General features: G+C 37.3%; 1 protein-coding gene across 1 annotated transcript; it reads left to right on the top strand.

Annotated features, from left to right (window-relative positions):
- Positions 1 to 1,595: 1,595 nt before the first annotated feature.
- LOC104437896 (wall-associated receptor kinase-like 3) lies at positions 1,596 to 6,324 on the top strand. The gene is given in 5 exon segments (XM_039310073.1): positions 1,596 to 2,458; positions 2,892 to 3,722; positions 4,090 to 4,188; positions 4,931 to 5,372; positions 5,374 to 6,324. Coding segments are annotated over 5 exon segments (2,946 nt in total). The 5' UTR covers positions 1,596 to 1,614; the 3' UTR covers positions 6,104 to 6,324.
- The last annotated feature ends 5,315 nt before the right edge of the window (positions 6,325 to 11,639 follow it).

Raw genomic sequence — 11,639 nt, forward strand, 5'->3', positions numbered from 1 at the left:
ACTAACTAGTGCAATTACAAAAGATTTGGAATTGAATTGGTAAAAAAAGAAAGGTTTAGGATTTAATTGGTATAATTGTAATAGGTTTAGGATTTTTTTGGTAATTTTCTCAAAAAATAGGCTCTCTTGTCTCTCTGTCCCCTCATCGCTGAAAATAAAAAATAAAACAATGCCAAGAGTTCGGAATAATTTACGCAGTATGATCCAAAGCATTAGCAAATTAATTAGAGTATTTTAAAGCAAAAATCATTTTAGTTTTCTTCAATCCAAGTGCATGGGACACAACGTCTTCCACTGTGGAAGCGAAAAAACATGCCACATGATTCACGTTCATCTTCTACTTTTTTTTCTGGAGGGCCAACAATATTCCCAAGCGCTGTTATGGATGGCTTGCGCAAATAAAGTATTGGGCTTGTTCCACGATGTACCGCACTCGAGAAAAATGAAAGTGATTTTTGCTTCAACAATGAGAGAGATACGACAATCCAACGTCGCATCACGATTAAAGAAATTATAAAGCAATCACTTTTGCTTTAATAAAAGTGAGATTTGCTTTCACTTTTCTAGATTGGAAAGATGCCAACACCCATTTCATTAGTCAAAAACAAAGAATCATGATTGTCGTATGATAAATTAGTCCGATGATTTTGCCATTCGAAAAGAGATTTTTGTTGTGAAAACCGGTTTTCCTTCTCAAGAAAAGAGAGGGAAAAAAATGTTGGAACATGAGAGCTAGGTCATCGAAAGTTGTTTCATTTGAGACAACAATTTGATTTTTGTGTTCATCTTGATAGAGCAAAATTTATTAAACTGATACTTACCCCAAAAAATTATTGAGTGGATATAACTCTGCTTATGCGTTAAAAAATTATCGAGTAGAATCTTTTTTTTCTTTGCTCAGTTTTAATGTGTTTAAAGGATCTACAGCAAAAGATCTTGAAGAGTCACCCATCTCGATAATGTTCCCAGTGTTTCTCATGAAAAAAAAAAAGATGACTAAATTATCTAACAAACAATTGGAGAAGTCACAATTGGCTACTTTAATTAGTGTTCTCCACCTATGAAGCTTTGACATTTCTGTTCTTAAGGAAAGGCGGACAAGAAGTCCAAAATCTTGTATATGGAATACAATCAAGTCCTAAATTCAATTAAGTCCCAAACCTTCTTCAAAAGTGCAATTGAATCTTTTTATGAACAATATCTAAAATTGTTTCATGTCACTCAAAAAGTGTTTATAAATTGCACTTTTCAACATAATTTTAGGATTTAATTGCATTTTTCAATAAAGGTAGAGGAATTAATTTATTCAGTTGAAAAGTAAAGTAATTAGATTGCATTGTTTGCTAAAGGTTTAGGACTTAATTGAAACAATTTAAAAATTTTGGATTGAATTACATCCATATAAGATTTCGGACATTTAAGACTTGTAATGCAATTTTTTTCCCTAAGGGAAACATCTCAGAGATATTAAGAAGTAACAGATGGAATAAAGTTATGCGTACGGTACATGAGATTTTTCCCTTTTTTCCACTTCAACAAAGATATAAAGGGACTCCGCCCATGCCTGCTTTCTCCATTAATTTTTGGTTCATGCACTTACGAAAGTTGAAAATCATGTCGACCTCAGTGTTTCAAATTCTTCTGCTTCTGGTTTCCCTCAAGTTGCAAGCATCAGGTGCTGCACCTGGACTTGCGAAGCCTAACTGTCGTGAAACATGCGGGAACGTCACCATTCCCTTCCCCTTCGGAATAGGAGCCGAGTGTTTCTTGGATGACTGGTACCAGATCATCTGCCAACAAAACAACACGGTTCCCATTCTGAAGAAGATTGGATTGCGAGTTCTCGACATTTCACTCCCTGATCGATACCAAAATGGCATGATTGACATTAGCCTTCCTGTAATTTACTCAAATGCAAGCTGCGGGGGTGACGGACGTGCTGTGGGGGTAAGCTTGGAAGGAAGTCAATTTGTCTTCTCCCAGACAATGAATGTCTTTACATTGGTCGGTTGCAACACCCTGGCCACAGTGAATACCACAAAATCAGCTTTTGTCGGTTGCAGCTCGAGATGTGCTGAAACCAACACCAGCATTAGCAGCAATACTGCTTGTTCCGGGAGGGATGGCTGCTGCCAGACTAGGCTTCCCCTTAACCTTCAGCACTTTAGTGTGGATTTCAAAGAAGAAGGTGGACATCAGGGGTGCAAGTACGCTATCTTGTCGTCTTACTTTCCAGCTTTATATGATTTGAAATTGAATGAGACGATTCCAGCGGTGCTTGAATGGGGGATTGCGAACAATACTGACTATGGACGCAAGCTCATCCAGCAGTCGAAGACTACTACTTATCCTTCCGTATGTAGCACACAAAGCGGTTACAACAGTGAACTGCTATTTACACAGTGCTATTGCTTTGGGGGGTACTATGGTAACCCATATCTTATGGAAGGATGCAGAGGTAACACACTCCATCCTATCACGTTCTGTTTTTTTTTTTTTTATTTTGATAGATAGTACGGAATGTGCTATCACATTCCGTATTTAGGGGCATCATGCAGTAAAGTGGCTTGTTCATTTCCAGATTTTTCTCTAAGAAGAACGCATTCACACTGTATAATGATTATATGCATGCTTTTCTACCTTCTTTTTGTTTGTTTTTCTGCCCAAGATTACACAAAGTGAATGCTCTTTCAAACAAAATTGATCAAATTATATTGATAATAATTTACTGGAATTACTGGGGAACAGGACGGTCCTTTAGTTACAAGTACAATATTTTAGCCATGGAATTAACAATTTATGAGGAAATGCAATCTATTAGTTTTGGTAATTTTACTCAAGGAGTTCAGTTTCGCTGTTAATATATTTGCTTCTGGTTTCACAACCATCAGGAGCTGCACCTAAACCATCAGGAGCTGCACCTCGACCATCAGGAGCTGCACCACCTCAAAGCCGTTACTGTGCTGAAACATGCGGGAACGTCACCATTCCCTTCCCCTTCGGAATAAGAGCCTGGTGTTTCTTGGATGACTGGTACCAGATCGCCTGCCAACAAAACAACATGGTTCCCATTCTGAAAAGGATTGGAGTGCGAGTTCTCAACATTTCACTCCCCGATGAAGACCTGGGTGGCATGATTAACGTTAGTCTTCCTGTGATTTACTCAACTGCAAGCTGTAGGGGTGACGAACGTGGTGCAATGGTAAGCTTAAAAGGAAGTCCATTTGTCTTCTCCCAGACAAGGAACATCTTTACAGTAGTCGGTTGCAACGCTCAAGTGACAGTAAAAAGTACAGAATCAGCTGTTTTTGGATGCCGGTCGAAATGTGTCGGAGCCAACTTCACCAATAGCAACTATAGTGCTTGTTCCGAGAGCGAAGGATGCTGCCAGAGTTCGCTCCCCTTTAACCTGCAGGGCTTTGATGTGGATTTCGAAGAAGAAAGCGGAGATGAGGGGTGCAAGTACGCTTTCTTGGGGTCTGATTCAGCTGTTTATGATTTGAGATCGAGTGATACGGTTCCAGGGGTGTTGCAGTGGGGGATTGCAAACAATACCGACTATGCACTTGACCTTTTCAAGCAAGGATACTATATCGTTAATAAATCTTTCTCCTGTATAAGATATAGAAGCTACAGCGTCGACAGTGGTGAAATACTATTTGTGCAGTGCCATTGCCGTATGGGGTATCGTGGTAATGCCTATCTTATTGGAGGATGCAAAGGTAAACATATTTCATGCTATCGCATTGGGAATTTAAATGCACCATACAGCGAAGTGGCTTGTTCATTCCCAGATATTCCTTTGAGAAGAATTCATACACGCTGTTTAATAATCACATATATAATTTTTTTTTTTTTTTTTGGCCCAAGGATGCACAAAGTGATGCACTTTTAAACAAATTGAACTTATTATATTGATAAAAATTTACTGGAAATAAAGGGGAACAGGACAGTCCTTTTGTTACAAGCACGATGTTTTAACCCTGGAATTAGCAATTTTATGAGGAAATGCGACCTACTAGCCTCCTTAATTTTACTCAGGAAGATGGGTTTTGCTGATAATATATTTATGATATCATTTGTCATCAGATATTGACGAATGTTATTCATGGTGCCCCGGGACTTGTGTGTTCGAACGGGACTCCTTTCGCTGCGTCGGTGGTGGAAAGACCAAGTTCATTCTTATTGGTAAGCAGATCTTTTAACCTAGAATTTTAGTCCGCTTCATGCTGGAGAATTGCTAGAAAAAGAACAGCATAGCATAAATTATGTTCAGAAAAGGTACATAAATAAGATTTACATTACCCTTCGTTCTAAAATGATTGTCCATTTGCTTGGTGATGATTATAGATAAGTTTCCATCAATAGTACCTATCAAAACAACCTCAAAACTTTCTTCGTGCACTATTACTTATATTTGATGGCTAAGACAGCACTTAGAACTTTTCTAATGTTGCCGCTTCAGATCTATCAAAAGATTTTTCAGACCCCGACGCCCGAAGGTCGCGCCGAACCGACTCTCCGCCGCCGCCGCTCACCTTCTGCAGCCCCGACGGTTCCTACTTACTCCTTTTTTTTTTTTTTTCTAAAAAAAAAGTCGTATTTGAATTGGAACTATTACAATCATAATCAAGATGAATGCTGGTAGGAATTTTTTCACTTTCATCAATGGGTTTCTAATTTCCTAGTAAGGGAGATTAGTTGTAGAATCCAGATTGTTGTATAAAAATATCACCTGATGGAACTTAGCAGGAGGCAAATTAATTATTTAAGGTTTTTAAGAAAAATCCACATGAAAGGAGCTCGGGTTAATCACTCTTATATGATTTCCTCTTAATTGGATTCACTAAAATATTTTATGATAAGACCTTATAGATAAAAGAAGGGTGCATTTTTTTGGACTTTTGCCCCTTAATTTTTTGTAATGCAGGGGTTGGGGCAGGCCTTGGGGCACTACTTTTGTGTCTTGTCTTATGGGGGCTGTACAAATACATCAAGAAGAGAAAAGAAATCAAGCTTAAAGAGAAGAACTTCAAACGTAATGGCGGTCTTTTGTTGGAAAGTGAGCTATCTTCTAAAGGCCATGTCAAGAAAAACAAATTGTTCAACTCCAAGGATCTAAAAAAGGCTACTAACAATTTCAACAAGGATAGGATACTTGGGCAAGGTGGATAGGGTACCATTTACAAAGGAATGTTGACAGATGGAAAAATAGTTGCTATTAAGAAGTCGCAAGCAATAGACGAGGGCAAAGTCAAACAATTTATAAATGAAGTCTTCATTCTCTCACAAATCAACCATAGGAATATCATTAAGTTATTGGGGTGTTGCTTGGAGACAAAAGTCCCACTTTTAGTATACGAGTTTATACCAATATTTGCATGACCCAAATGAAGAGTATCATGTATCATGGGACACACGCCTACGAATTGCAACTGAAACTGCAGGAGCCTTATTCTACTTGCATTCGGCAGCCTCAATTCCCATATATCATCGAGACATCAAGTCCACTAATATCCTCTTGGATGAGAAATATCGAGCAAAAGTGGCAGATTTCGATACTTCCAAGTCTATTTCCCTCGATCAAACTCATGTAACCACATTGGTCCAAGGGACTTTTGGCTACCTAGATCCCAAGTATTTCCAATCAAGTCAATTTACAGACAAAAGCGATGTGTATAGCTTCGGAGTTGTTCTTGTTGAACTCTTAACGGGACAAAAGCCAATCTCGTCACTGAGGGAACAAGAAGGCAGAAGCCTTGCAACCTATTTCATAATTTCAATGGAAGAAAATCGGTTGTTCGACATTGTAGATGCTCAAGTTTTGAAAGAAGGTAAGAAAGAAGAGATTGCATCATTTGCTAACCTTGCGAAAAGATGCTTGAACTTGAATGGGAGGAGCCGGCCTACAATGAAAGAAGTGGCAATGGAGTTAGAGGGGATGAGAAAGCTCCCAGATCCTTTGGGTATTCAGCAAAATCAAGAGGACCGAGAGGCAGCTGAATCTTATGCTGCTGCATGTAAGTCCAGCAAGTCAAACATTGACACCGATGTCACTACATTTTCGGATGTGCAGCCATTCTTACCTAGTGAGACGTGGTGAAGATCTGTTTTGCCTCTTACACTTGTGAGTTATATTGCTGCGTTTGTCATGGAAATCAGTCTTCAGAGCAAAAGAAAGAAAAGAAAGAAAGGAGGAAAGCTTGTTAATTTACTAATAGGAGGATTTTGGTTTGTTATGTATTGGTAATGAACTTATTCTCGGTGTTTGGGATCAATAAACTGTTAAGTCATGCCAATCCCAAGTTTATTCTAGTTCTGTAATTAGCATGATGCCATGATTTCAGCTCATCTTGAGATCTTTGAATACTTGCTGTCAATTCGGTTGTTGCAAAACTTACATTAGTCATGCAAAAAGGAACCAGCCTTTGAAATTCAATTAGATTTGTACTTGTTGAGAAGGAAAAACAAGAATGATGTTTCCCTTTGGGAAAAGAAGGTGAACTTGCATCCGCCTTCCCCGCCCGGCTCTTCCCTGAAGATCACACTAAATTGCTGATGGCATAGAGGGATTGTTGCCGACTGCCAATGCTCCGGCTGCTTAGATCCTCACTACATGATGTATCAAACTCACCACTCGAACTACACATCAACATCAAAAAAACCCCACTAATTGTAGAATTATCTCTCCCGATCCTAGCCAACCTTACTTGTCAATTTTCAATGGCAAACACGGAAACAGTAAAAAATCAATCGCGCATGGACCAACTCGTATATAAGAGATATTTACTCCTCATTTCAAGCATAGAAGATGTTGGGTGCTCTTTTTTCATATTTCCATTATTTTTCACGATAGTAGTGTTTGATTAAATGCCCTTAAGGAACGTAAGTCATGTTGTTTGTAGAATAAAATTCATGAGGTATCATAAATTAGTTTTATGTCTTCATTATTGATGTTGACACTTGAATTTTTGTAAATGTTTTAAATATCCATTTATTTTGCAAAAATATAAAATTTATAAAAAAAAAAAAAAAAAAAAAAAAGATGATGATGATCATAAAATGATGATGATGATGATGATGATGATGATGATGATAAAGTAATAGTAATAAAAAATGCATAAGAGTGAAAAAAAAAAATGATGAAAAGATAATGGAAAAGTCGAGTGGGCTGGTGTAGCACGGCCCACTATTTTATTTCTTTTGGAGCCCACTCTTTTATTTTTCTTCCAGCCCACTCTTTTGGCCCATCCGAAATTAAATAAAAGAAAGGCCCAGCCCATCATCCCATTTCTCTCCTTTGCGCACGCGCGCCCACACACGAGGGAGAGGGGGGGGACCCAGCGGCAATGGCGCCAGTCCAGTGACGCCAGCAGCGATGACGCCAGCAGAAGGAATATTCCAGCTGTCGTCACTCGTCAAAGGAGTGGAGGAAGCAGCGAGAGGGGGCGTGCAAGGCAGAAAAATAGGAGAGAAGGGCTCAGCTCGTGGGGGCTAGCCAGAGAAAAAATTGGGATAAATATATTAGAAGGGCAAAAGTTATGTACAACATTTACTCTAATGCCAAAAGTTTTTCACCGACTCAATTAAATGTTAAATCGGAGGAAAAATGATTATTTTAATGCCAACATCAATGAATTTTGGCCAAATTGATTAAATGTCACTTATAATTAAAATTATAATATGACTTAACAAAATTTTTAAAAAATCCAATCCACGTGACATTTTACGTGGCATGCTTGGTACCGAAGTAATCCTTTTTTAACAACGACTAATACTGAAGTAATCACTTTAAATAAAATTTATCAATCAAATGATCACTTTTATTAAAATTTGGTACTTAAATTATCATTATTTATAATTTTTGGATAACATCGTTTAGGTGTTATATGTTGACTAGGCACGATACGAGCCACATAGGACTGAAAAATTAGTAATATATAGTCATTTCGGATAATCCGGAGACCGGAGTTGGCACTTAGATAATCGTTTTTTTTTTCAAAAAAAGTAGAAATTAAGTAATTAAAAAAATTAACACCAAAATAAGCGCCATACATATCTTTTTGTGCTTTTAGTGTACTTACTCTAAGAAAAAGTAAACACAAGGGAGCCATTCTTTTGGGGAAAAAGAAGAAAACGAGAGAAGGAAAGGTTGAGGAGAGGACGATTTTGGTTTTTCCCTAGAGTGACTAAAGCTAGGTTGTTGGAGCTCATTTCAAAGCCGATCAAAGGTCCATGCAGCGTTGTCCTTCATCATTTTATGTTTGTTTGAAAATTTCAAAAATAACTCAAAATGTTTTCATTTTCTTAAATAAGGATTTGAAGCAAACATTATTTCAAATAAGAGCTTGAAATTCTATTACTTTTCTCAAATAAGGACTTGAATTGAATCTTTTTTAAAATAAAAGCTTAAAGTAGCTATGTTTATTTCAAATAATGGCCTGATTTTTCAGCAATCAATGATATTTTCCTCATTTACCATTTTCCTTTTTTTCTTCCTTTTTTTTTTCTTTTCTTTTTTTTTTTTTTTTTTTTGGTTGGTTCTTCTTACTCTCTACCATCGGCTAACCATTGGTGATGGCCACAGAGGGCTGGGTGAGGGTCATCCTTGCCCAATTCAACAAGGGGCCACCCACACCAACCACAAGCAAGGACAATCTCGCTTGGGTGAGGTAACCCTCGCCCTGGGGAAGGCTGCCCTCACGGCCATCTACAAGGTCGACCCTCGCCGGCCACAAGCAAGGGCTCCACAACCCTTGCTAGCGGTCAGGAAGGGTCGTCGAGCCTCACTAACCCCAAGCGAGGCTGATACTCACTAGATTTGGCGGGTGGCCAATGTGGGCTTGCAGGCCCTCACTCGTTGTCAGTGAGTGCTTGTAGGCCCTCGCGAATCCTTCCTTGCAGTTGACGAAGGTGGCTAAGCCCTCGCTAACTCTTTCCAGCGACTAGCAAGGCTGATGTCAAAAATGAAAAAAAAAATGAAAAAAGAAAAAAATTGGCCAAAAATACTCTTGACCGATTGAAAATTTTAACTGGCTAGTGATCAGCAACATCAAGCCCTTATTTGAAACAATCATGGTTACTTAAGACTCTTATTTAAAACAACTAAAACATTTCATTCATATTTAAAATAATGTCAACTTTAAGTTTTATTTGAAAAAAATGATAACACTTTTGATCTTTTTGGAATTTTCCCTTCTTTTTCTACAATTGTGGAGTGGCTTTAACCTAAACTCTCTCGCCATTGCCGATCGAGATCTTGACTCAGTCTAATATACCAATACCAAGATTCCCCTTTCCCGAAACCCAAAAAGAACCAAGCTGGGTTGATTCATTCTCTCGGCAAAATCTTGTTAAACCAAGTGATTTCATGTTGAGCTATAATGCTTTGAACCCGGAATGCGAGTTTATTAATGAACACCAAATACTCGATCTATTTCTTAAATGAAACACAGAATGTTTGAGAACCCCGAACTCAAATGGAGAATTTCAAGTGACTCGTGATAGACTGATATGGATTTAACATGAAAATTCCAGCCTTTCTGCATCATATTTAGTCCGTAGGTTGCAATAAAATTCGCTCTGGAATGCATGCTTAAAATCGAATATCAACCGTTTGATAAAATGGCTGTGAGAATGCCGACTATTTATTCATCATTGAATCCCGAGATAGATCCGTTCATGTTCGCTTCTGGGTTGGTTGAATCTGCTCTGATATTCTTTTTTCTCTGTCTGGCTATGTGATATGGGAACGATCGATCGCCGGCAAGCGAGCCGAGAGTCCCCCCTTTGGCCGAAGCTCTCACTCCAAATCGGCGAATCCCGCTGTCCAGGGCTATTCTAGTTAGGCCATTATCTCCATATTCATGTATTTATGTTCGCTTGTATTTCTGATTTGCTGTTTTTAGAACCCATGGTTCGCGTAGTTTTTGTTTTGGTGAATTTGTTTTGGGTCGCCGGAGTAGACGGCCGGTGATGGGCCGGCGGCGATTAGGGGTAGACGATAGGCCGGCTAGTGGTGGCCTGAGTGGATGACCATGGAGGGTAAGGGCTCGGCTGCGGCCTGAGGTTTGGTCGAGGTCCCCTGGTTCGGTGAAGAATGAATTTGCAGGCGGCGAAGGAGATGTTCTCGCTGAACATGGTCTGCGAAGAAGAATGATGGTGCAGGAGAAGAAGACAAAATAGGGAAGAAGACAAAAGGAATAAAAAGAGTTAAAAAAAAAGGAAAATCAATGAAAAATTCGTAAAATCTAAAAATAAATTTTAAAAAATCGTTTTATAATCCAATGCGCGTCGCATCCGGGCATACTGGGTTGGATCAAGTAAATGCGGTCCGAACCCATTCCCAAATATAATAATAAAAAATATAAAATTCTAAAAAATCGTAAAATCATTATAAATTTCAAAGAAATTGAAAATATTACAAATTTCCTCAAATTTTTAAAAAATTAAAAACTCATAAAATCCCTAAAAAATTAATAAAAGGTTTTTTTAAATTCGTAAAAAATGTATAAATCAGAAAAATCATTAAAAAATCAGAAAAATAATTAAAATCATTAAATAAATGTAATTAATTGAAAAAATAAAAAAAATGAAAATTCAGATAAATCATAAAAATCATAAAAAATTCAAAAAAAAAATTCTAACCTAGAATCTTCATAAAATTTTAGAAAATTCAGAATATCATAAAAAATTTCAGAAAATTCAAAAAAATATTTTAAAATATTTTAAAGTTCATAAAATTCAGGAAAATTCAGGAAAATTTCACAAAAAAAAAAAAAATTAGAAAATTGGAAAAATGTTAAAAATTGAAATCCAAAATTGAACAAGTCTTTAGGACTTTATAATAGGGTTATTTGTTTTGAATTGTCTTTTTTTTTTTTTAGAGACAATTTAGGACACTTATGTGTTTTCTTTGCGATTATACTTGGTTGCGCCTCTTTAATACCTTGGATGTTATTTTCTTTGTTTTAGAATCGTTAGGATGAAACCTAGAATTCTCCAATAGATTGCTATGGTGTAAGTTAGCATTTAATCGAGTTAGATACTAGAATGGCGTTAATCTTAGAATTAGTGTAATCAAGTTCTCGGATTTAGAATCTTTGAATGCACAAATAGTCAAATATCTTCCTATATTTTACTCAATTGCTAGTTGATCAAAAGACTAGTGGTGGCTTCTGAGTCAAAATTTATATAGGATTGATTGATCAAAAAATGAATGTTCGATGTCGTGCGAGATATAGACTATGATCGATGAATCATTTGCGGTGTTAACAATCGATGGTCCATCCGTGATCATCATTTGTATGGACCATTTGATTAATCTCATAAGCAAGTATCTTAAACCTAATTTTACCCTCCCGGGGTCGGAAAGAGTTAAGTCGAGACAGCTTCAATTATAAATTGAGCATAAAATTGTGGAATTAAATTATGGATGTTTTCATAGTTTGAACTATCCCAGACACTACTTTTCGACAACATATAATAGCCGTAGATACGCTCCATGGGCTGTCTAATTCTTGTATCTTCATCTCAAACTTCATAGTTACCAAATTCTTTGAGAAAGAACTTTTCTGTTAAGCTGATTTTATTTTTCACATGTGCATTAGATCTGTTCCATGAAAAACATCAAAAACTGT

This window comes from Eucalyptus grandis, chromosome 3 (assembly GCF_016545825.1).
Source record: "Eucalyptus grandis isolate ANBG69807.140 chromosome 3, ASM1654582v1, whole genome shotgun sequence".
NCBI classification, from domain to species: Eukaryota; Viridiplantae; Streptophyta; class Magnoliopsida; order Myrtales; family Myrtaceae; genus Eucalyptus; species Eucalyptus grandis.